Here is a 27647-nt window from a genome sequence, read left to right as displayed (position 1 = left end):
GGCATTACTTCGAAACGTTTACGCAACTTAACGATCGCTCGACAGAAATTTCAACGTGTGTGCACCGGTCCGTAATCGCCCACAGGCCGCCCGCTAAAAAGCGATCGACGGTATCGCGTGTATATCGTAAAAAGTACTATTTAACTGTTTTTTTTTTATGTACACATTAATTTTATAGCATTTTTGCGACATATTTACGTTTACCATTTATCTCGCCGCACCATAAATTATAATAATTTCCCGTGATAAATCGTAGAAGGAACACTTTTTTCATTGAATTTAGAATCTCAAAGCTGTTCCGAGGCTCTCGTAAAATACCAACTTTTTACAAGCATAATGCAAGCTGTCATTTTTAGCACGTAGAAATTCTTTAAGGAAAAATAGTCTTCTCTGTACACGCAGGCATCACACCTCACATAACAAATCTTTTTCACCATGAGCGCTATCGAAACAGCTTGAATCTCGGATGGCAAACTTCGTGAAAAACTCGAGAACTTTTTGGACGGTTTTTCTTCCTATGGAATGACTCGATCAAACGCGAGACCAAGTTCAGGAACTTGTGTCTTTCACGAACTTGCAGATTCTCAATTCGTTGGGCGAATTTTGGCGGGCGATGGGCGTATCCGGAAATTCGTCATTTGTGCGCACCGGCTCGCGGTCATAGTATCGATCCTTATCGCGATTCATTGTCTTAAGGCAAAGACAGGTCACGAATGACGATTTATCAAGGAGATTATCTCGACACCATCCATTATATCGGCTACCGTATAATTGACTGTTGTATAATTGACTGTTACACCACGAACGAAAAGAAAATCCGTAGGAGCCTGCTTGCTAATCCTGCCGCGTCATGCCGTCTCATTTGTGATAGAAACTTTGCTACCACGTTTTAATTCCTGGAAACAGCGTTTTTGCATCCCCCCCCCCCCCCCCGAGAAGGGATTGCCACTTGAATTTTTATTAACTCTAGAGTAACAAGAGTAAATAGAACGTAAAATGTACGAGTTTATTAGAAACAGTTCTCTAAGGTCTTAAATTTCAGAGAAGTATTTTTCCGTGATTTTTTTTAGAAAAATATTACAGAGTTGAAATACGAGTATATATTTAATTAATAAGAATTGATATTGAAACATATGTAATCAAAAGTATGTGCCAATAATTTTGGATGCTTAGTAGACTCTTAATAAATTTTACAGAGATTTATAATCAAAATCTTTTTTTTTTTTTTTTTTTTTTTTTTAGAACGAGATTATCGATTGTTTGATTAAATGTAGACTTAAGGCTCCTGACTCCTCAGCCGAGAACTCCGCGTTGACGGTAGTGACATTTCGTCGCGGACAAAATTAGAACTAATACACGTGAAACGTGACAGATTGACGATGAAATGTTATCGTGCATGTCATTTTGTTATTATGTGTTTCATTGTAAAAACATGACTTGTCTCGTATTTACCAAATTCGTAAAAATGGACCGCGAGTAAAGTTTCTTTGAATTTTATACATAAAAGTACATTTTTCACTCCTTTTAATAGCTATCCGTGTGTTTTCCTGTCTGAATAGACGTCACTTTACGTGCTTTTTACGACTATTTACTGACTGCTAGGCGAAAAAAGGATAGTCATGACCGATATTTAGAAGTGTTTTAAAGCCATCTGATTAGTCTGTTTTATCCAAATTGGCATTATTTAGAAATGGCACGTCGGACAAAATTATGTGCCCATGTGTTTTCCTGTTTCAATTGCTTCACTTTACATGCTTTTTACAACTATTTACTGATTGTTAGGCTGAAAAAGGATAGTCGTGACCGATATTTAGAAGTGTTTTAAAGTCATCTGCTTAGTTTGTTTTATCCAAATTGGCTTTATTTACAAATGGCATGTCGGACAAAATTACGTGTCATTTCACGCAATTTCTCGCTTCTGACGTCACGACTTCAATATGGCCGCGGCGAGTACTCAGGAGCCTTAAGGTCCTACTATTCTTCGCTCGGAGTTAAACAACGAAAGAAATCATTGGTGCTACGAGAGCGGAAGATCGCTTGCATTCATTTCCTTTCGTTTAGTATCTTCGCGATTTGTTGTCGTATCGCACAACCATTTGACTTGAAATGAACTGCTTAATGGATTATGCAGAATCTTAGGGTAATGCCTTCCCGAGCACTCTTTAAGCTAAACTCAGAAACGAATGGTTATATTTAACCATATCAAGTTGAAGGATGTTCGGAGAAACTTAACAAGTTTCCGTCCAATTAGCCAAAAATTTCGTCGCGGAATTTTCAGACTTCGTCAGAAGTTTCTTAGCGATCGAGTTATCGTTGTTACTAACAACAAATAACAACATATTTCTATTGCGAATGTTTAACGAAGATTTAAAAAGCAAAATTATATATAAATTGATTTTCTACAAATTGTTTACGATAGAGCTATAAAATTTGATATGTCGTTCCGTTAACATCTGACGATGCGATGAAATTTTCAAGTTAGTCTCGAAAGCTAACAGTTTTAGAATCCTCGACGATGTCTTGACTTGATGCGGCGAGAGATCTTTGTCCGCAAAGAGGTTGAAAAAGCACCGTAAGTGCCTCCTATTAGGAAAACCTACTTCAGACGGGCGTCCCGCCACGCCGCCTCCTCGTCTTCCTTATGTCGCTCTTCCAAGAGAAAGTACGCCAAGCTCAAAGCTCCCCGATGCGTGACTAACATCGACCCGTGGATTGTGCGAAGTTCGATCGATCGCGCAGGAGCGATTGGCCGATTGCACCTTTTTTTTTCACTCTGATCTGATTACTCTACGATTTATATTTCCTTCATTGTTCCTCTCGCGCTTTCGCGCGAATTTATCTTCGTACACGCGTAAATATCGGACGTACAAATGCACTGAGGCTACATGATTTCTTCGTTAAAGTCACATGATTTCTTCACTGCGATCTGATTGGCACGTTTAGGCGTGTGTCGAGTCAAGATGGAATATAGAGAATCAAAGTCAATAAAAAAGTGAAGAAGACGCGTATCCACAGGGAAATCTTCCATTGTGTTTGTTCTCGACGTTCGATCCCTCAAGGTTCAAAATGGACAAAGGAGTTTTTTTGCATTTTCTTCGCTTTAACATAAAGAACGAGAGGCAATCCTGCTCAGCCTAACTTGCATGGAGTATAGAGTCGGTGTATTGTACTTAAATCTGTCTGAAGTTGAAGTAGTAGTTTCCAGCGGAATTCAATTTCCTGATGTTCGCTTTGTCGTACGACGACCGGAGATGGTAGAGTGTTTGTCGGTGTTCTTCCGTTGTGGGAAAGGAGCCGAGAGACCAACGTCTTTGAAATAAACAATTTGAGAATGACTCGTCGCATCGGAATTCTTTCAACTTCTTTGCTGCTTCTCTCCTTACAAATCGTTACTATTCGCAATCTAGGAAGGATTGACTCTGACTTCGTCATAGAATCGGAATCGTGACTGAGAATTGTGAGACACGCTCCGTAAGGAGCGAGAATCTCGTAATTTTATCTTTTCCTCTAAAGAGACTACGTATTATTTTAATATTAATAGACAGGTACGAAGTGAGATTAGAAAGGAAGAGGAAAATCTTATTTTAAACAGACGCGTTAGTATATTCATATTCATCGTAGTCCTTTCACTCCATCGCTTTCGAGGTTTAATTAAATGTTGTACAAAATTACGACGCGCGTTATGATCGCATGCATGATTTGCAAATGTGTAATTTGAGAGTTGCACGACGAGCGGAAACGAGCGTGCTGCGTGAGGGATGTGCGCGGTATTGTTGGAATTTTTTAAAGCTGTAATTAGATCCTGCCCGGGACATCGCGAGCGGAAAACTTTCATCTCGATGCCGCCGCGACTTATTACGGCCCGATGATTTATGAATAGCCTACGATAGTGCGTCGCGCGCACGATATAATTTACAATGGGGACCGAATCTACCTTCTTGCACGCTTGAAAGCTTCAGTCTCGCAGCTTACAACGTACCGAGAAGCTCTTTTCTACCGTTAATTGGTCTGCAACAACGTATTCCTCCGACAGCGCCCATATTTACCTCGTAACTCTCTCAAAGGATTCGTTTTGAGCCTCTGCTGAAGTAAGCAGCGTCGACAATAGGAAATTGACTTCCGAGTTCTGTTATTGGTCGAGAAGTTCGAGAACTTCTGTTATGAAATTCCTCTCGCACGTCCTCACGTTGCCGGTGCTAATTAAATCTTCGAACTCCGGAATAGATCGTGCTCAACGGTAGCGGCAAATGAATTATGAAAGATTTAATGTAAACATGAAAAGGGAATTTTTTTCTTCTGTAGAATTTAAAAGGAGTATTATAAAAAAAAAGTAATATTATTTTTTACCGTTACGTATTTCTACTCTTACGCAAAATACTATTTTATTTAGTACTATCTGGTACTATTTTTTTCTTTTAGTACCATCTTATTTCGTTAAATTATTAAGACATATTTTTGTATGCAACGCGTGCTGAATATTACGAAATTGAAGCCAAGTTAGAGGTACATAATTTTTTTACGATATCCGAATCGCGAAAATTTTTTTTTAATTCAGGAAATTCTGTTATTTAACAAAGAAAACGGTTCCTTCGACAGGATAGTACACCGAAATCGATCGTTAAGGTCACCGCGGACTGGTAAAAAGACTCCCTCGGTCGGCGATCGGGAGAGAACCGGTTTCTCTCGGCGGTCCAGCACGTGCCCGATGATGAGGCACCACCGTCACGAGGAAGCGAGACGTCTCTCCCCAATTTATTTCTTACTTTCTCCTTCTCGTTGATCCTTTCACGCCCACGGCGCCACATTTTTATTAAGAACAAATGCTGCGTTTGTCAGACCACTGACGGCGAACTGTCCCGCTTATGACACCCCGTGCCTCGGTAACGCAATGACACCCCGTGCCTCGGTAACGTAACAGCTTTACGAACGTGTCTCTCATAAAAAGTATACGTCATTTCTCTCACAATCGTGATCTCATCTTCGAGATGAATTGTTTCAATTATTTTACAATGACTATTGGAATCTTATCGAAAAATCATTATGTTATTCAGTCTATTCGAATCATAAATTACTTTACGATCCTTTTCTATCTTACATCTGTCCTTATATTTTAAATAAGATTTGGAGTCTATAAACATTGAATTTTTATGCTCGCAAAAATTATCTTCTATGTAGAAGATTGGTTTCGTTTCGAAGTACAATGTTAAATGTTCGAAGCTGTGTTAGATGTTGAATCATCGCGACTATAAGTCTCACTCGATACGAGGCGAATTGCTGAGGAGTGTAGGGAACAGGGCGGGACAAGAAGATGATCACGAAGGGTGCAGTTAAGAAGTACGGTCGGTCGGTCGCTCGGTCGGTTGCCTCGTCTTTCAGGCGTGTTGTTTGAGCTGCGGGGGCGAGACAATCCGCCCACATCGAACGAATCGCCGTCGCCGACTCGCCCAGCATTTGCATTTTCCTCCTACCCTCCGTGATCAACAAGAGTCTCGCGAAACATCAATGCTCGGTGATTCAACGGACTGTTGCTAGTACCATTTGTACCGATTGTATTTGAAGAAATCAATAAGCACATGACGTAGTCGCGCTCGCCTTTGATATACGTACAATAGAATTGTTCAAAGTGTCTCGTCGAGCGTTCGTGAATAGCGACAAAGTCTAGGTCATGTGACCATGACTTTCGTTATTATAATTTACTCGCGTACTTTGTCACTTGTAAACAGCTGAGAAGAATAAGTCTCAAATTTCGTCAGTCTCACTTGGAAAATTTAAAGATTGATTTTTTCTTAAGAAAACGCAACGGTGCCGTTGGAATTTTTGCTCGATGCAAAGGATACTTGCAAAATTGAAATATCTTGTTTAACGCTCTGTCTGCGAATGTTACATTTGTCAATATATATTTCACACTATATAGATGTAATTTTATCGTCGGTAACAGCAATACAGGTTCCTGCAATGCGGATGGTACGGTAGAAATTCTAAAGCCTCGCCGGCGAATGATAGCCATCCGATCGAAGCTAACTCAGCAGTAGTTGGTAACCCAAGCTGTGTCGAGGCTTGCTTTACTATCTACGGATACGTACGCGAGTTATCCGCGTTATCAGAGATTTGTGCCGTAAATTTCGAGATTACATTTGCGTGAATTATTTACGCATTGTTTATTCAAGGCTTTTTCATGTAAACAATACAAGCAATGTAAATTACTTGTATAATAAATAGAAAATAGCAATTAAGTATAAAATTGTTAATAGATCTGACTTTAGTATTAATAAAATAAAAATATATAATATTAAAAATAAGAAATGGAACATAATCTTCATTATTTCTGGTAAAATCTGATTCTGACGATTCACATAGATTATTTTACACAAATGAACAGTCTACACTGTTTATATGTAGATTATTGATGTTTTACGTGTAAATACTCAGCTATATCGCTTGATTACATCATTAATTGCAATAAAGAATATATTATATTCTTTATTATCCTATTAACATCAACGTTATGTAATTATTAATGAAATATTAAAAGCATTTTGTTATTACGAACAGAACCGTTCTAAACAATATTATCTTCAGCGTACATCTTCATTAATAACATTGATAACAACATTCGTTCATCAGTTTCATTTCGCGTTCGTAATAATGAAGCATTTGCCTTTTCATACATCATGATTCGTCATCCCAGTTTCTATCCGCATCACTGCAATTAATTAATAATATTATGCGAAAATGACACTGCAACATTAATGACGTTAAAAAAGAGAATAATAATTTCCGAGGAAGTATCGTAGACATTGCTTTCGCTTGACGTTACGTAATGCCTTCCTCTCCCCCCCCCTCTCTCTCTCTCTCTCTCTCTCTCTTCCCCATTCCTGTTCTTAATTATGCATAATCTGCAGCATCGAGCTAATTAACTGCAATTTACGACCGTCTGATGCGAGCACGTTATCCACTCGTTGGAAAATCTCGCGCCCTTTCAGCGAGTCGAGCAGTCGCGATGAAAGTTCACGTTTTCAACTCCTTCACTCATTTTAATATCGCTCTCTGCGGTTTCCCCGGACTTAAAAAAAAATAATAATCCCGATCGTTTTTTTTTATTCCCCTGATCTCGTTAGCGGATCGCTCGAGTGAATCTCGGCGATGTTAAAATTACATACCAGAATGTGTTTTCCCCATGCAAATATCTTCACAAAGGAAAGGGTGGTCGTTCGCTTAATGAGATGCCTTTTAATTGCGTCGCTTTATAATTAAAACGGACCTATTTCTCTATAATCATTAACAACTTAGCGTGTACAGAAGCTAACGTGTACGTGTGCGGATCATTCCTGTTTTTTCATTAAAAAAAATTTGGTCGATTCAATTCTGTCGTTTCCAGTCGCAAAATGACGCGACGCCACGCACTCGCTACTATTGCATAACTGTTCACGTCGTTATATAAATGACAATGTGGAAAATCGTCGACGGTCGATCAGTCGGCAATGAAATAAAAATAAACCGGCGTTTTATAACGCGCCCGTCGTTCGTTTTTCAAAAGGTAGAGAAGAGACGCAACGGAGCGAAAAACAAAAGGTTGCCGCGCGATCGCGAACGAGATTTTTCCGAGATTTTCGAGCCGCACGCACGGACGAGAGCCTCTGACCCACATTTCAACCGAGGTACTGCTCCGAGCTCCATCATCTGGCTCCCGCATCACTTCTTGCTCCAGCAACTGCATCGCGCTCGGATGCAAGGGGATTTGTTTCCTTTACAAGAAAGAGAGCAGAAAGCTAGAGAATATTACGACGTTATGACGATTGGCGAACGGGAGCGGGAATAGAGAAAAGGAGAGGAGGGACTGACTAATCGCGTTGCTATGTGCATGTAGAGCTCAATTACTATCGCGCGCGACATGTCTGCAGGGCCATTCGTCCAAATCTGGCCTAGTTCTGCAGCTGAGTCGACTAACTTGTCAAGGTATCATTTCCTATCCCGGGATTCAAACTGCAATTTGATGGAGAAATCTCGCAAGATTCATCAAGCGTCGATAATCACTGCTACGGCCTCGTTCGCGATAAACGATGTATGATTATGCCTGTGCGACGAAACCGCACTAAATGATCAGTTGATCAGTCTGCTCCAGATCTTTCTTTTTTTTTTTTGCCGTCGACGTCGTCTTCGTCATCGCTATGCCGCGATACGAGACTCATTTCCATCCTCTGCCACCGAGAAAAGTCCACCAGTTCGCGCGCCAGATGAATTTTCTTGAAAAATATGAATTCCATTCTGATTTCCCGGCCTCGCCTCCGCTCGTCCTTTCTTTGTTCCGATCGTTATTCCGGTCGGTGGAATGCAAAGAAACATCGATTGATTATGCATACGAGCGCGAAAGGAGATATTGCGGGACGCGCTTTCGAGACTTTTTTTTTCCTATCTTGAATATTTGATGATTTGAAATAATTGTTTCCCGCGACATCAACGAACGGCAATTCCGGAAACATTATTCTTCTGCGTTCCGTAGTCATTTTCTATTCTGAAATTCATTCATCAAGATGCACAGTCTCGAACAAATTTGTAGCAAAGATTCTTTTTTACAATTATTTAAATTAAATACTAAAGAACATTGAGGCAACTGATTTGAAGGGAAAGGCGCGAAAGGTATGAAAGTACGAGGTTGCGGAGGCGAAGGAATTCCCTTCCAAGGACTCGTGGCTAACTCGATTCCTTTACAGGTGCGTCGAATGATCTCGGTTTAACCTATCCGAGATAACCGTGTACGGGTGCGCGTACATTTGCGCTGTTCGACACGCACACGATCGTGACACAACCGCTGCAGATCGCGCGGCCGCGCGATGCGAGGGATTTCTCACGCGATAATTTGCCCGCGAAGTCTGAAGAAAATATCAGGAAAATCAGAAAAACGTTACATTGTGTCTTAAACGCTGTGAGAACGATAGACGCATTTCGCGCGATATACCTTATTGATTCTTTTTCGTGCTAATTAAAGACTAACGCGACTGTGATATCGCAACAGCGAGGGAATCGGTTTAGGAGATTTTATTCTACCACTTTTAAAATTGAACAGAATTTAACACAGTTTAATCCTGGAATGCCACTCATATTTTTCTTACGTTAGCACAATCCAAGTAATTAAGAATTTTTTTACACCTTTCTATTTTTGTTAGAGTAACTAAATTAGCGTTATTTTAATATAATAAAATCTTATCAAATATGCAAGCTATCAAAAGGTTAATAACAAAAACTGCAATTCAATAAACTTGAATTAGCACTTGAGTGAAAAAATTCACAGTAGCATTCCAGAGTTAAATATGGTATTTCTTTTTTACTTCTTTTTTAGTGGACCTTTCACGATTTTACGATTGTACGTAAAATACTAAATACCTTTTGTTTTTCAAAATGAGGTTCATTAAGAAAGCACCGAATACTGGAAGTGTTTAAACTGCGCTTTTCGTCCTGGTCGGTGCGGCGGTGCCTTTGGTGAGCAACGTGAAAGAGGAACGCGTAACTGTGCGCACACAGGACGCCAGCGACGAACGCATTACGGCCGTTAACGAGGCTTTTTCTTACGGCACAAATGTCAGCGTGCAACACCTTGTGACAGTATCTCTCGTAACTTCCACGGTAATTTCCACGGTTCTGAACTCGGTAAAATTGACTTTAAATCCCGTCAGCGCGACTTCTAACGAGACGGCGCGAATACGACGGAAATGTAACGCAAACCTGCTTATCGCTACGTGATATTATTAGTGCAATGCTTAAAATTAAGATGATAAAAATTTGAAAGGTGAAAAATAACGCTGTTAACTAAAATCAAAGCAATAACCATCGAAACCGTACTGTTGGAGAAAAATATGCTGCACACGATCACGTAAACTCGCGAGTCGAATTTACGAGATCGATAGCATCTTCGAAATGCCTAGAAGTACCTATATCAGGAATCGTGCCGCTTTTACGTGGCAAGAATCCTAAAATTACAGTTATAAGATTTCCTTGCGTGTCGTTTCAGCATCCGCATAGCGATTAGCGATTTTAAATGTGAAATTTCAGCATTGATTTACTGTCATCTTTACCCTATTTTTTTCCATGCCGTGAAGAAGCCTAATAGCTGCAACTTTATAAAAAAAAATATCAATGGAAAATCCATGCTCTTTCTTTGACCATTGCAAGACGCGTGAGAATTAGAAGTATAATTATACGAGAATTATAATGTTTAATAATGATAGTTAATAATAATTTAATGATAAATTTATGGTAATACTTGTGCGTAATTGAATAAAAAATAGAGAATTTTTAAAGGTGAAATTGATGTTAATCCTTCAAACATATTACAGTAATTATTTTGATGCGTGTGAACAGAGATTCTGTCGTAGAATTTATATTTTTTATTCTGCAATATATATATCAAGCTTCATGTACTTTTATCATACGACGTAAATATTAATTAATTTACGTCATTGTGCTGTTTATCGTTCGTTTTAATTTTTATAAAGCTCTATTGACAAAAGCGGAATAAAAATAATTTTATTTCTTCATAAACATATAACATATCTTCATTTATTTACTTTTGCAACTTACTTGCGAAATATTTTCTGCTTATTCAATATTATTACTTGTTACAATATGTTACAATATCATAAATTTGTAATTTTACGTAAGTGAAACTGTTCGTGAAAAATCATGTTGTTATAATAGAGGAAAAATATAATAAATCAGTACACGAAAGGCTTTAATATCGGTGGAAGCTTCGTAGAACTACACTTTCCTCTGAATGTGATATTAAATAATAAAATTTGCAATTCATCAAACTACGCGATTCGCATATCATTTTTTAAGACATCGAATTTGCGCGAGGTTTCTTAACTGTTTGCCTTTCGGTATTGAAAATCTGATTTGCGATCGCGATCTCGAGTCTAGAATCTCGCAAGAATTCTTTAAAAAGAAAATGAGACCTGTGCTAGGAATGTGGATAATAATCGTCGTGAATCAGATGTCGAATGGACGAACTACGTCAGAGAAAACCTGACCTCTTTACGCACTGATTTTACGCGTTTTATTTTATCGTACGCAGGCGAACGTTTCGTCATTGATCGACTCGAAGGTGGAATTATTAACGAGTTTCCAAAAACGAGACGAGGTTACGGAGAAAGTCACGACATGTGATCGGTACGAAAAACAAGCGCTTCATTCAGCTAAAGTAGATAGATGAGAACAAAATATTTTTTTAAGAACGAAGGATTTAAAATAATTAAAAAAAAAAACCACGACGTGTATTTAAATCTTAGGCCCCTCAGACAATCTATTTGCATGAGATTTCTCTCAAAACAAAATTCTATTTATATTTTTATCTACTTATATATTTTACGTATGCGTTGTATTCTGATTTTTTGAAATACTCTTCGAATGACGCGGCAGATAAAATTTCGTTAGTAAAATGTTATCCTAAATTCCGACACGAGTTATAAATCGTCCGGAGCTGGCTTCGAGATGGGTCTCATCGATCTAGTAAATTAATAGGATTCAATCCGTTCGGTCCTCATTAATCATCCTGCATCTCGGACCAGTCTCGAGTTATTTCTCCATTGAAATCTGCGGAGCTTCGGCAGCTCGCGTCCTCCGCGCTTTTGTCACGTCGTGTCGAGTGATTCGGAGTTAGGAATTAGCTTCCTGCCATCTCCTTTATTGTCCCGGATGGTCTATGCCGAGTGGGCGGCAAGTTCTGTGTTTCTCACCCACGGTAACTCGAGCGTTTCCAGCCGCCGCTTCGCTCGCACGCTCTGCGTTTCCTCGCAATCGCCGCGCAGCTCGGCACACCGCACCGGTTCGTGCAAACCGTGTAGACGGCCTTGCCCGGAGATACACACGCCGGTCACGTCCCTCCGCTCCTTTACAACCCACATTTTCACATACACGGCCTGCGCACGAGTCGTTCGCTCATTATCGTAGCATATATCCGTCTCTATCATTTCGTAATGTTTCGAAATAATACAATGATTCATAATGCATTTTCATTCATTAATAGTTTCGTATCGGGATTTAACATAAGTGAACTTAATAGAATGCTGTTTGGTTGCGGATGCAACGAAATTAATTAGCTTTTCATTAGCGTTTGAATGAATGAGTTATATTACGAATTTGTGTTTTCCTTTTTGCGTCCCGAACGAATTATGAATTTGATTTTCTTTCCTATTTCGTTTTAATAGAATGAAATTTGCGAGTGATAACTGTTCAGCTTTGTAACCGAATGATCCATAGGTGCAGTCTCTCTAATGACAAAACAGTATCAGCGCGATGCAATTAATAGATGGGCGGTGCGCAATTCCTATATAAACCAAAAACTAGAATAAAAGCAAATAACCTGGCTATGAAAACGATACTATCGAGTCTTTCCGAGCTGAAATTTGACCCATGTAAAAAATCAATTTAGCTAAAAATCCGGAGAGTCTCAGTTATAGTAAAAATTTTGTTAAAAAGCGAAAGAACGTGTATTCTTTTTCCAAAATTTTCTTCAGAGCAACACATAATCCAATAATCTGACACTAATAAAAAAAATTTTTTTTAATTAGGATCCAGAAAAAGGTTTAGTTTAATTTAAGTGTCCTGTTATTATTACATTAGGAAAGATTAATCGTAAATCTAAATCAGGAAACAATGTGAAATGTAGAAATATGTAAATATTGCGTCTATGTAAGTGAAATATACAACAATTATATGTTTACTTATAAATAAAATATGCTAAAATATGCATTTATGTATGAAATATGCAAAAATGTACTGTAACATGTAGGGTTAAAAATGTACATTTTTTTATAAAACAAATTTATATATAATTCATTTGTTTATTAATCAAATGAAAAAAATTCCCTTTAACATATTTGAGTTGGGCCCAATCATCATTCACTGATTAGGAGTTCCAGTTAAATTTTAGTTAAATTATTGTCAAGATATCAGATCTCTGTCAAGAAATTACCATCATCATTCCGATCGCTTCTTGTCAGAAGCGTGGTGATTTCTCAGCGTATTTCTGTGGTGTGCGCTTTTTATTATTCACACAGATCTACGAGACCTACAGTATTTTAACGCCGGTTGCGAAATGGCCTATTTTAGTAGGGGGAAGGGGGGCTCTTTTATGGTAAAATTCTCGGCGGTTTGCCTTTCGAGAGGCAGAGGTAGCGATCGAATAAAATCCGATGTTTCTGATCGGATTTGAACCCGAGCCTTCGGCAGCTTGAAGAGCAGACGCACTCTCCACATGATCGCGCACAAAAATGGAACGTAGATTTATGCTTATTTAGAAAAATTGTATTTCACGATGGTAATGTACCGTATCGCGGCGTGGTTATTGGTTCCCAATAAATGTTGGCGTGCTTGCGACATGCGGCGCGATGCGGGTCACTTTTTCCACCACATTGCGGTATTAACCGGCTATATATCGGCCTTTATTTGGCATAACGCATTTCGCGGAATACATTTCCCGGCGATTTAAGAACTGGTCGCTCGACTTTTACGGTCGGCGGCGGCACGGTAAAAGGCACGGAGGAATCGAACGGAACGAGTTTGCATTCGCGTAAAGTTGCGCCGCTGGTAGAAAGTGCATTCGGCTACCTATATAACACACGTTTATAACGCGAATAAAGCCGTCGACTGTAATCGGGAAAACGCGGAGGTTTCGGAAAAGGCACAACATGGATGACGTAAAAGAAATGAACGAGCGATCAACTCCGCTTGAAGATTTGACTTGAGAGAAATATTAATCCTGTCAAAATTCCTAAACGTTTATGTTATATTATTTAAACATGCAGCGACTCTCCCAACGAGATTTTTATTTTATTTTATTTTTTTTAGTTATTCAACACTTTCTTATGTTAATTATCTATTCATAAATTATTCATAGCGTCCTGCTCCTTTGCTCGAAAGTGAGAAACGTATGCTTTTATCGCGGATATTTTCACAGCACTTGAAACGGCACGCTCGTTGGAGGCTAATAAGAAAAACGGGAAAGGACACTGTTTCACGTATGCGAAGTTTCGAGAAAAGCTAGTCATAACGCGTCCCTTGCGTGCCATTATCACAGGTGGAACGACAGTCATTCCACTTAAGAAAATGTTATCTGGTTTAGAAATTACACGAATTTATCTTCTTTATCCAGTCTTTATTTTATCGTGCTCGCCGATTGACTCGGCAAAATATTTCGTCCATCGCAATCGACACGTTTGCTAATGACAAATATAACAATCAGAATTCGCGGAGGTCAAATTAAACTCTAACTCATAATAAGCACATCGGTTCTCAGTCGTATAAAACATTTTACCGTTTTATTGTCTGAGAACCGTAACGTCCGGCACGCTGCTTCGAGATGCAATTTCAAAGATGTGCCGTTGCATCCTCGATGCATGACGCGCGCAACTTGGTAGCCATGTCGTCGGGTTCCGTTAAATTGAATGCTTGCGCACCGGTGACGATCTCGATTATTACATTTCCACCTACGCCTTCCGTTTCCTTTGCACGATCCTCCATTTCCTGTTACATCTTTTTTATTTTGTATTTTTTTTTCAGTAGATGGCCTGAGTGTAGCTGTTAATAGATATTCGTTTTAATCTCAAAGTTTTCGCAATTTTCCTCATGCAATTTTCTAATCTTAAAATCGTGCAATTTGTAACTGGCTTACATCTCAAAGGAGATTGCGACGTGAGGCAATCGCTGCCATTTGTCGATAAGAAGCAACGATTTCACGAGTATCGTCATGTAATCCGCGGTGTCTAAATTGAAAAGCATCGTCCGATTCCTAGTTTCATTTCGCACTCAGCTATTGCATAAGCGACATATTAAAACGTCCGAAGTAACACCTTAGAAACGCGTCTCGCGCGACTTGCATGTGCAGCCGCATAACACTTCTGGCGTGCAAAAAAAAATTCCTAATTACTTAATGATTTCAATCGGGTAACGCATTTTTTAAATTGAGGGACATAAATAAAAAATGAACCTTAGCTTTCGCTGACCTACTATTTACATACGTAGATTTATTTAATTGTGCTTTTTATTCTTTTTACTATTCTCAATTAAATTGCATCTCACTTTCACTTTTCCTCAAATGTTATCGTATTATTACTTGTGAAAATATGAAATATTTATATAATGTTTAAATGTGTATATGAGTGTCTACTATGTATCGTGAGCTCGGGTTCGTGGGTTTGCTGTGCCCAAATGACTGTGTGAATCGTCATCCGTGCGAGAATTTGCGCAGTTTCATAACGTCGATTCTGTAACTTCATGACTTCATGAACCGCATCGGCCACCGTATGTCGCAATCACGCCGACATTTATTGGGAACCAATAACCACGTCACGGTGTATTACTATCAAGAAATACAATTTTTCTAAATAAATATAAATATACATTCCACCTCAGGTATGCGAGCGTGGCGCGGAGATCGTGCATCTGCTCTCCGTTCCGAAGACTCAAGTTGAAATCAGATCAGAAACATCGGATTTTACTCGATCGCTATCTCTCGAAAAGCAATGGCAAACCACCGAGAGTATCTTACGATGAGAGAGCTCCTCCAAATAGACGTTCGGAATCGACGTTTAAAGTGCAGGTTCCATATATCTGTGTAAACTATAAAAAAAAGCACATCACAAAAATGTGCTGAGGAATCATCACGCTTCTGACAAAAATAGAGTAATGATGCTAAAAGTCTGGTATCTTTCCACCTGATATCCATGAAGGAATAACAGAACTAAATTGAAGAGAATTGAACTCAACAGAACTGAACTCACTTTTCTCGGTGATATTTTTTTTTTAATAATCGTCTAGACACAAAATCAATCTAATGTAAGCAAAGAAAATTCTTTCTTTTATGCGTCTTGTTCATAAATATAACATTGTTACATGAGACATTTTAAAGTTTTTAAATTCCACAAAATTATAATTTCTATTATTACACCCGAGATTCCATCGAGACAATTTGCATTTTAATTATGACATTTTATTCACCTTTTCGTTTAAAAAAATGAACTCGTTCGATAATTAAATCTTAACGTCCGCTACATGTAATTTAACTTTTCACATTAAAAAATATACGTGTTTCTACACCTCTTGTGAAAAAGAAACTTTACATTTCGTTAAAATACTTTTCCTTTTACATATTTTATAACCAATATTATCCGTTTATTTCGCCTCTTTTTTAATCGTTGTAAAGGTTTAATAATTTTATGCTTTCCTATTGTGGAAGAGAACTTTGAGCTTATGAATTGAGAAATAATATCGCGAGAAACACTCTATTCTTAAATGGGTCAATAGCTTTCTCAATATTGGATAATTAAATCCTTTAAGCTTAAAATAAATTGTGGTGCATAAATTAAAATGATGAATAAACGATTTTCTGAGTGCTATTATAGCTTAATTAATATTTTCGATAGTACAGCGATATTTACGAAGATTTAAATTCAGATACTCGAGAGATTGCACGTATCTTCTAAAAATGCTGCTTAAGAAAATGCTTAAGAAAATAATTTTATTGTAATTTTTTCTGAGAAAACACAAAAGGGACAACCTTGTCCCTTTCTCGCGTTTCAGAATGACCGGACCTCCGATCTCAAGATAAAACAGCCTCAAATTAGAATTTTAAATGCATAACCCTATCGACGAGAACGAGAATTAACGACTCGAAGTTTCGCATCGCGACAGGGAACTTCCTAATGGCTCTTTTACTAAGCGCCAGTAGATTTCGTGAGGTGCACATTCGGGCAGTCGTTATTTTCCGCGATGTCGCCGCTAATTACTTGGCTAGTTTTACGCCGCTATCCATTGATGGAGTCTACTCATTAAATCGCGGCATTAAGCTGTGCATCTATCCTCAAAATCGGAGCGTATTGCGAAATGGATAACGCGAACTCAATTTACATTTTATGTGGGAGTCTTCTTCATTTGAAATTCAGTTCGTGACCTCCGCGAAATTTATTATTAAATTGAGTCTTTTCACGCGTGTTATCGTAGCGAAATAATTTCTAGAGGTCTGAGACTATAACTTTTAAGCACATTTACGCTTAAAAATAGTTTACGTATATGCATTATTATCAGTAAAAAGTCTTACTCACAGATTACTTTGAAGTCTCTTGTCTCAGCATCAACGATCAGTCCGATGCTAATGACAATGCTTAAGCGCCGTTAGTCATTACTAAGATTACTTTGAACATTAATCATAAAATACAAATTGTCTTGGTTGAAATCTCGGATGTGATAATAAAAATTATAATTTTGTTAAAATTAAAAAATCTTGAAGTTTCCCACGCAACAATCGTTTGTTTTTATGGATAGGACGCATAAAATGTAAAAGAGAAAATTCGCATTTTACTTGTGTCACAATGTTTCTGGATGATTTAAAAAGTCGTCGAAAAAATGGCTTCAGTAGCGGGAAGCTCTGTAACTCTTAACTGATAATATCGTAATATTATCGCAGCTCAGCTTCTTTATCGATATCTGCGCAAGGATAATATAAATGATAACGACACTATCGTTAAGAGTTAAAATAACAGAATTCCGAATTGCAGTTCTGTTATTTCTCATGGAGATCAGGTGGAAGGTAATTTTTGTCATCATTACTCTAATCGTCTCTTGTCAGAAGCGATGGTGTCCCTCAGCGTATTTCCGTAGTGTGCGCTGATTCACACACGAGATATACGAGACCTACAGTTTTAATATCGGTTCCGAACGGATTATTTAGAAGGGCTCTTTTATGGCTTGAGCCTCTCGGTGGTTTACCTTCCTAGAGGTAGCGATTGAATAAAATCCGGTGTTTCCGATCTGATTTGAACCCGGACCTTCGGCACGTAGAGCAGACGCACAACTTTCTCCGCCATGAACGGCACACGGGAGTGAAACGTAGATTTATGTTTATTTAGAAAAGTTCTGTTTCATGCTAATATCTCTATGCTAATGTCGGTTTCATCGCGCCACGGCATTGCAAGGTCGCCCAGCCGCGAAAGACCGCGCCGCGCCGGGGGACGAGAATACCGGCGTTGCATGACGCATAAATCGCACGGCGAGTGCACGGCGCAACGGTATGCCGCTGCGCAAGATGGTTTCGAGACAAATCTCTTGCGTAAGCTCCCGCGTGCCATCGACGACGCACAATCCGCGATGCAAATCAGTAGCCAACACACCGTTATGGCTCGCGTTGCAGCGCGATCGCGACGCGTCGAATCATGCTTGTCGCTGGCTCAATGCAACCTCGCGAGAAGCTTGTATGATACTAGAAATATCGTTGCTTGAGCGTCAAAGAAATTAGGAGAAACGTGATGAAAGAACAGGAATCGCTGTCCATCCAGCGCGTTTTATTCTTCCTGTTTCCCGCGCCGTGTCCAGAATCTTAATAAGGCTCTCGCTCGATTCGGTTTACTCGCGCGTCTCTCGTTTTCGGCACCTACACGCGCCAACGTGCGTCGCGCGTTGAATTTAGAACGGCGTGCCGGATTTGGTTTACAAACCGGGTTTCCGAGGCGCACGAAAGAAAGAGCGCCCGTAAAATTTTCTATTCATTGAACAGCCATTCACGCGGACACCAGCAACTTCTTCTTCCTCTCGCACAATACTTTTATTCTTCTCGCAATTGGAACTTACTGAGTCACCGGAGCCTTGCGGTTTTCTAGCCCCGCGCGACTGTGTGCCACCTCCGCGAACGGTTCGCGGAATAGCGAACACGAAAGGAGGAAGTCGTAGATCCGCGAGATCGACCGAAGAAGAAATCGCGAGCTATTTTAGGCGGCTCGTTTCTTCCGAGCTTTTCTAAAGTCCGAGGAATACGGGCACTTCCTCGCTTTCTCCGTTCACGGTCATTACCGTCGCAGCATGCGAGTGTTGCATTATCGATGCAGATTTGCTCGCCAAGCGTTTATTGGATGCACGCATCGCGAGTAAAACGCAGGCGCGATACTCCCGTACGTTTTCTTTGAAACCTAACCGGAATTCGAGGAATTTGCGTTTTCTTTCTTGATACAATCTCTCGAAATTATCTTTATCGTATGTAAGTGTGATAGTTTACCTTTCTATCGCAGTAAATTGAATTTTTTAACATTGAAAAATGATTTATTGAGAGATTAAAGTGCGCCATTTTCCGTATTTATCAACAACGCGGAATTTGAGAGGAGGCGCGACGAGGCTGGAGCCCTCGATCAGGGTCGTTACTTACAGTCGATTCGACTTTACGGGTGATTTACGACTGCCGCGCTCTAACGCCGCTCCCCTCAAGAAGGGCTATCGCGAAAAAAAGAAATATAGCTACCTGCCCGCACCGTGCAAAACACACAGTTGATCCGATAACACAATGCCGCTTCCATCCGCTGACAATATTATTGCTGACAAATTGCCGAGCTCTGTACATATTGACCGTACGCCGCGCCGTACGTGTTGATTTTCAAAAGCGATGTCGGGTGAAACGTTCGGACGAACACGTTACGCCAACCTTTCGACCAAATTTGATTCTTCCTCTTCCGCTTCAGACGTAACGGCGTTTATTTTCCCTCTGATCAATGTCACAATGCTGTCAGTATCGCGTGTGCATTATATCCATATTGTGAATCGTAAGAACATATGTAAAAGAATGGAAAGAGAACCTTATATGAAAATCATTATTGTTTTTCGAAAAGATAGAACAGTTTTGTAAACTGAAAATTTCATCAAACGCTTTGTTGATAAAAATAAATTGATACAATATTTGCGCTCTGTCGTAACAACAGTTTACGGAACTCGATAACGAAACATTTGTCACGATTTATTTATAAGGTTAGCGTAATTTTACAGATGATTCATGGACGATCTCCCTTCGTTCGCGATTACAAAGATATCAGCGATATACCGACGCGACATTAAAATAAGTATCATCGAAGCGTGAGCGGATTATGCTATCGACATTTCGAGACCTTGAAAAGCAAGCTCCTCTCGGGAAATCACAATAACTTTCTCTAAAGAGAAATACAATCTTGATTAACGTAATTTTTCGGAATATAAAATAAGATATAATTACTCAAAAGCAAATCTATATATTTTTTTTGTGGAATTACATAATTTCTATAAAATTACATGATTTTTTTATATTTGCGGAACTATTCGTGTAAATTTTACATCTATTACATGTGAATTTACTGAATTTTTTTACAGTGCAGTTGAACAATTTTTTTTTTTTTTTTAATAGATGAATTATTAAGAATGATAATTTCTGTAAGAGCAAAAATTAATTGAAAGTGATTAAATGAGTGAGTAAGATGTCTATCATGTTCGTAATCGAAAGAACGTCTGTTAGCGTCGCCTTTTAAGGCCGTTTTCGTCATTCCGCGATTGCCGTTTATACGCTCCGTTGTGTTTGCAGAGTGAAACTCCGGCGCATAACCATAAACGGAAAGTCAACGAACCGTCAGCTGACTTTTGATCAGTCTTTGTTGCCCGATTTAATGCGGAATGTTTGATTTTAATTCAATAATAGTAAGCGTTCGCGAATGTCTTCGAGAATTTTGCCCTTACCATCTTCTTAATAGAGCGCGGTGAAAGTAGAAGGATATTTATACCTGCATTCTAAGCGTTAAACTCTTCGGCACCGGATCCAAATTAGGCGTGAAAGTCTTCTCACAATCGTATCTTACCAGCATTCGGCTCTATTATTATCATTGACAAAAAGCAGTTAATAACATATCGTTTCGTTTTATGCATGGGAAGGCTAGAATTTCTATGCTCGCGTACTCGCTATTGTAATGTTACCCGAATGCACTAGAAGAAGCCCATATTCGGATTCTCTCTGGAGTCCCCCGAAGTTACGAATAATCCGAATGTTCAATTACTCCGAATCACGAAAAGACCAAGTGTACACGTTTAAAATGATCCAAGTTATACTTGGACAGAAATCGGAGATGCCACTCCATATTTCGTCTCATTTGTTATGCGAGCCGCCTCGTGACTGCCTCACGTTGCACGGCACACTCGTTTTGCAAGACGTGCATCGGCAGGTATAATACAGGTGTTCTTCGTCCCCACTCTGTCCAACGACAAACGGCAATGCGAGGCACCTTACCGAAGGTAACACACCTATCCGCGTGGTACCTGCGAAACGCGCCGCGAGTGGGAGAGAAGTGCGAGAGCGCGGAAAGAGAGAGAGCAAGAGGCACTCGCGCTAAGGAGGGACCCGTACCTCTTCCAGCGAGTCAGTCACACACTCGGGCATGTTCGACGGGGACGTTCGCGCTCGTTAAGCGATATATCGTTACGACGATATACGGTGACGTCTTGACACATTCGTAGGATACACGTACACGTACTCGTGAGATGACGCGATACGTCCTTGAACGAGAGGTACGAGTCGCTCCTGGGAGAATGGTAGGCAAGGGATTAATTTAGGATCCCTCGTGAAGCTGCGGGATTATCCAACTTCCTCATGGTGACGTGCGTCTCTCACAGTGAAATCGCCGATAAATTGGGAGCGCCGAGTGAGAGTGTGTGCGCGCGCGCGCGCGCGTGCTTGTTTGCTCGCTTGCTTTGTGCCCGCGAGTGCTTTATTGTATGCACCGTGCGGAATGCAACGTGGGTTGCGCGCGTTGCGTGCCAACGCGGCCCCGGAGTGCGCGGTTTGCCGGCAGAAAAGGAAAAGTTGTAATGCACGGGGGGGATTTCTAAGTGTGCGAGGTCGTGCCGCGGCGAGCGGGTGCAACCGATTAATCCGGGTGCCCGGGCTCTCTTTAAAATCGGCTGCGATTCACGATATGCGATCCGCGATCACGCTCGTACGCTACGCTCGTGCAAGGGTGCTAATTAAATTTTTCTAACCGGTTAATCCGGATTTCGGTCGAACGCTCGCAATCGCCACCTGCGATACGCGCGATTGAAGGCCTGGTTAATGGAAGAAATGTCACGCGGAGAAATTACATCGCTCCAAGTCGAAATTCAGCTTGCACGCGGCAAGTGCTTTAAAGAAAAAGTGTAGCTTTTCCACGTCAATTTTTAATCTGGATGCAAATCGAAGGGAGATCGGAGACAGGGACGCGGACAAAATATCCCAACGAGTTTATCTCTGCGCAAATTTAATCTGTGTGTAGATCGAAAGGGTACCCGCTCGACAATGTACTCCTCAAATTTTTCAATGTTTTAAAATGGAACGGAAATTATACAGCATACATACGCTAATATGCTAAGTTTTGTTTCACTTGCCAATGTTTGGATTCGAATATGAATGAGACGACGCGATAGTTCGTATTCAGGAATTTCGAGATCAAAATTCATATTCAGATATAATAAGATAAATATTTATCTTCGCTCTTACTTTTCGAATTCCTACCTCGAGAAGCTACTTAAGGTGAATCTATCGCCAGCTGCGTAATTTATCCATTAAACGATCGGCTAAACAGACTTTGCGCGTCGTTTAGTAGCATAATTAAACGGATATATTTGTCGAGATGAAATTTATGCATCATCGAATTTATCAATTTTGATTGACGCGTAAGCTGAATTCGATGTTGAACGCCGATAATCCCAACCTTTACAGACATATATATAAACGCGCCTCGGAGCAAGCGTTATCTTTCGCCGAACGCTAGATTAAATTTACACGCTGACGTAATGCGTGATCGCGCTTGATCGCAGACAAGTCTTAAAAAAAAAGGTAGTAGTCACGATCTTGAACCGTCACGTGTTGGATTATTTTTTTCTCGGATCGATCGAAATATCGTGTCACGGCAACGATACGTGACACCGGCCGTCGCGTTGCCTTCGCCGGTCTGCATTAGTTAAAGCGTATGAAAACCTGTCGATCTGAAATTTAGTGCTCCCAATTAAAATTCCGTTTGCATCAGACGGGAACTTTATAGCGGATGATAAATTAAATAATTACACAAGAACGCGCCAGCGGAACAGGTGATTACGCGAGCACCGATCGAATCCTCTTTTCTCCGTTCTCAGACGCTACCTTTCGCTTTCAACGACGATTCGTTCGCAACACATGAACGTTTAATCAACCGTGCGCGGGGATTACTTCGTTAGCTCGGACGTTTATCGGCCGTAAACGAGAACGGCGAATGCATGGTGCAATTGGGAGCCAAGTGTAGGCAGCCGAGTGAAACCTGGACAACACTTCATCGAGGCACTCCTCACGTTTCCTCGGGAATCGTCGAGGAGCCGAATTTTATTACACGTCCCGGAATGCGCGAATAATATCGTTACGATGTAACGCCATATAAGTCGTTATGCCGGTCGAGGATTGCTCGCGTTTCCACCCGAGACATTGCACCGATTGCGAGCACGTGTGACGCTGATGGTGGAGACCCGGATGATATGGGAGCCAGCAGAATGAATAGAGAGATTCCCAGCAGCACCCTCGCGACCTTGAGGGGGATCCTGGTGAGCTCGTTGTCGAGGGAGAACCTCGGCCCGCACGACCTGCCCGTTCACGAGCACATGAGGCATCGACCGCCCAGAAAAGTGCACTTTCACGAAGGTAAACTGGGAATAGAAATTCTCCACTCTGAGATAACGAACGAATATATTTTCCCCGCGAAACGTGCGCTATCTGTTTCCGTACAGAGTGATGATTCGCGTAATTGCCTCGCGGCCCTTCGTACTTTATCTACTGATTTTAGTTGACGAAGACGGGGAAGAGAAGGGAGGATATATACGAAAATGATATTTTCTGAAATGTAACATGCACGTAAAAGCTTTGATCGTGTTAAGAAGCGCGACTGAAGCAGCGGCTGGATCCAATTTACATACGAGGCGATTCGTAGTTGCGAAGGGAGGTCTTGATTTCACGGAAGCGCAAGTTTCCAACGTCGAGTGCATCCACACGTGCATTCCCCCATCGTGATCCTTGCGATAATTTAAATATAAACGGAGGAAGCGGCACTTCCATCAGCCGATGACATTGTTGATCGATGTCTCTCCCCGTGCGATTTATGTACATCATAATCGTTTACGGGATATAACAAGCAGATTCTCAGCCCTCTCCCACGATTGATCCGCGTGGCATTAAAATAATTACGGTAATTTGGTCAACTCGATTTGTACAATCTACGAAAAGTACTAATTTATTCTAATAATAAACAATTGCCTTGAATCTTTATCAAGCAACCTGATCTAAAAGGAATATAAAATTATCAAAGAATTTCTTGAGGGAAGTCGAGTTGAAAATTTCCTTCCTCGTTCGCATATAGCGAGTCTCTTCTGACTCAAATTAATGTTAAAAACTTCGCAATTGACTATGCATTGAACGTTAAGTGGTGGCTCGCCTTCGACGCGCGCCTCAAGGATAACGTCCGATTTGCACACGTTTCACTTACGAGTGACATTGCGCATAAGTTACTTAGCCAGCGGCCTGAGTACAGAACGATACGATGATTTTCTTAGACACAATTGCTCCACTCTAATGAGGCTCCAGTCGTAATGAGGTCCCGAGAGCGTTTCGCGACGGTAACTTTGTTTAATATACGAGTAGGCTTATTAATTGCGCTGAAATATCTACACTTGGTGACTGGCCTCTGTCTTCTCGCGCGAGAACAGAGATGTTTTATAGACGCCGATCTAGAGTCGGGTCAAGCGAGAATTTTAATATTCACTATTTAATTTAAACGATATATGGATTATATGAAGCGTTTATTACTGAAATGTGGATATTAATTTAAAATTTTATTTGAATATAAAAAAGAATTAAGAGCATTATTCTAAAGAATTATATATACATAAAGGGCCGTCCGAAATATCCCGACTTTCCGCTAAAAATTCCAAAGATCGCGAAAAGAGATCGCGCGGTCAGCACATTGCGGTATACGTCGTGCATACGCGAGCGAATTTTCTCATTGAGGAATTCACGCGACGGGGATGCGTAAAGTAATGCAACTTCCTTACGGGGAGTGAGGAGAAACTCGCGCGATCTGCACCGCCTTGCCTGTGGCGGCGATGTCCCGATAAGAATCTCGCGACGCGTTTCTCGTTAAGAGCATTAAATGCCGGCGCGTTGCTTAGGAAGCGACGTCGGCTGCACCGGCTGCACCGCCACTTCATAGCCGTTCTGGGAACGATCGTTTCCTCCGACGGCGGATCTCCCAGACAATTACCGCGCACGCCTACTCCGTGACTAATAGAATCCGTTGATGTCACGCGCTGAAAAGTACGCAGAGACGCGTTCTCGAATAGGCGGGCGTCGCGTCGTCGCGCGAAACGTGCGACGATGTCTGCGAAGTTCCGGTTCGAGTGCCGATTGTTGTCTGATCGAGACGCGACAATTGGAGGGTCGTCACGCGCTTAAAACCACTCGCACGTAAAACGCGTTCGACAAAGATACGTGACGCATCTACGGAGACGCGTGACGGCACGCGTCGATAAGATAGTTGATTGATAACCCGAAGATAAGAGACGATGACTTCTTTCTTTTGGGATTCTCGATTATTTTGCCGTCATCAATTCGACGAAAGGGGGCGATTGAGGAAAATTGCGAGAAGCGTGCATCATCAGTGGCGAGTCCATTAACCAGTCCATGTGAACAGGAAGCGCCGCGAGGGATGGGAAACGGCACGAGAGGGTGCGGGGTTCCATGATTGTTAATTACAGGATAAATCAATCCACGCCTCAATTAATTGGCTCTTTGCGTTTACGTGCGTCTACCTTCCATTCGTGTTATTTTCGTTAATTCGCACACAAGGGAAAATTTCCCTCTCGGCGGCATTCCTAACTTTCTCCAACTGAACGGTAGGGACTTCATTTCCGACTTCCATTTTCCCAAAAGGTTGGAGCTTATTTCTCATTAAGGCCATGTTTCTCATTTAATTATTAACGTGCCATGCGGATGGCAGTGTTAATTTATTAAATATTGTTAGTAAACCTTATTCTTGCGATGGATACCACGAATAAAGGACTAGATCAAGTTACACGTGTGTACATACCATATATTCGAAGATACACATGTATCTTAAAAATAAAAATTGCTAGATAAATTATTTTTTAAATATAACGTCTTTGCACTGATTGCAAGTATCATTCGACAATGTTGAGTGGCTGGCTAATGGAAAAGTAAAGGTCTGAAAGATTGACGCGTGACATTTTGCTTGAATCAATATTTAACGGACGGTAACAAAATTCAGGAGATTATACATGACGATGTGTTTGCTTACAGCATCAGTTTGCATTGGTCGAGGATCAATAGTTTCCATCGCGGATCGCTTACCGTCAACATATAGATTACACTTCAATATATCACGTAATAAAATTAGAACAATCAATAAAACCTCCCGTTCCCTGGATGCGTAGATATTGTACTTGTAACACATTTATATATTTTATAAAATGCTTATTACTGTACTTTCAAGCGAAACGGGTCGCTCAGATTCCAATATTTTAATATTTCATCATGTCTGTAAAGAAGATATCGGTAGAATGTCTCGGAAAACTGATATTACATCGGCGGCAGTATATCTTAGGGAAGAATGCCTACTATTATATATAATATAAAATCTGTTTCTTGCGCTTCTCTTTACGGAAGATATTTTTTTATTGGGAAATCTAACGTCTCGTAATCGAAGACTACTGTAAACTGTTCAAGAATATCTTTATCCGCATTGCGCCAAAATGTAGAACGCTCACTACCGCGCGACATTAAATAATATTTTGTCATTCAGCAATTGCAACAAATCTCATGTTTTCTCTTTTTTTTTTCTGTTTCAGGTGAGTACTCCGTCGTAAAAAGCCGCTGTACAGATCATCTAGAAAATCGCGGTATGTAGACTTGTGCGAATACAACTACAGGACACGTGTTCAGTCATTCTTCCGAGCTCTACATTTCGTTTTATCCAATGCTCGCAACCCGATACAAACGTCGATGTATCATCCCTCCAGCAGTGATCGACACCGATAGAATTTCGATGAGTTCAATAGCACGTTGCAGCGTTATACGGCTCAAACCGAATATGAAACTCACGAATATTTTCGTCTGACGTGAAACGAAAATATCTTTGCACGTACGGGCGGTATCTAAAATTAAGAATTGCATTAGCGAATTTTCGCAATTTTCGTACGTCATATTTGAAATGAATTCGCGTTACCGAGTACGCCGAGCCACGCGTTGGCGCGACGACATGGAAATGACCAAAGGGCCTTTTAAGACAGGATGAAATGAATAACGGTCGGATTAATTCCCGAGATTAGGGGGGGAATTTACATATCGAGGCCCTCGTGGGAAGTCCGCTACGGTCACGCGATATTGCACTTCAACGCGCCTGCATTCCGCGAGATCCCGGCGCTCAAGGGAGGGATAAAGCGAAAATGATCGGTGTGCCATATTTCAGAGTCACTTTATCGGCGAAGTCGCCTTTTACGGCGCCGTTATCGTTCCGAGCTACAAAGCGAGAGAAAGAGAGAGAGAGAGAGAGAGAAGCTCGTCGAATCTCCTTCGAAAATACGTACGTGCTGAAAGAGCTTAATCCGCACCCAAAGGGCACATCGTGCGGCAAATTACCCAGACGAAACTTTGGCGCATCGCGTATATGCGTTCATTGCGTTTTCTCTCTTTCTCTGTCTCTTTCATTGTGCAGCACGTTGAGCAGCACTAAAGCAGGTAATACCATGAGGAAGGTCCTTTTCCAAACATACTTTAGCTAAAAGCAATTGACCTGCCTCGAAAGAGTGTCGGG

The 27647-nt window shown here is 40.7% G+C and overlaps 1 protein-coding gene across 30 annotated transcripts in view; it reads left to right on the top strand.

Annotated features, from left to right (window-relative positions):
* Positions 1 to 27647, top strand: part of LOC105195227 (ensconsin) — a 157961-nt gene that overhangs the window by 72296 nt on the left and 58018 nt on the right. For 9 of the 30 annotated variants that reach the window (XM_039449172.1, XM_039449159.1, XM_039449156.1 and 6 more), the window contains one exon: positions 26683 to 26733. The exons of 16 other annotated variants lie outside the window; for them this stretch is intronic. In XM_039449172.1, coding sequence (XP_039305106.1) covers positions 26683 to 26733 — 51 coding nt within the window. Of the gene's footprint in view, positions 1 to 21185; positions 23468 to 26682; positions 26734 to 27647 lie in introns of those variants that run through there. 5 more of the 30 variants (XM_011160575.3, XM_026130973.2, XM_039449146.1 and 2 more) reach the window with 4 other exon arrangements.

The sequence above is a fragment of the Solenopsis invicta genome, chromosome 5 (genome assembly GCF_016802725.1).
Source record: "Solenopsis invicta isolate M01_SB chromosome 5, UNIL_Sinv_3.0, whole genome shotgun sequence".
Taxonomy (NCBI): Eukaryota; Metazoa; Arthropoda; class Insecta; order Hymenoptera; family Formicidae; genus Solenopsis; species Solenopsis invicta.
This window is presented reverse-complemented; position numbering and strand designations above follow the sequence as displayed.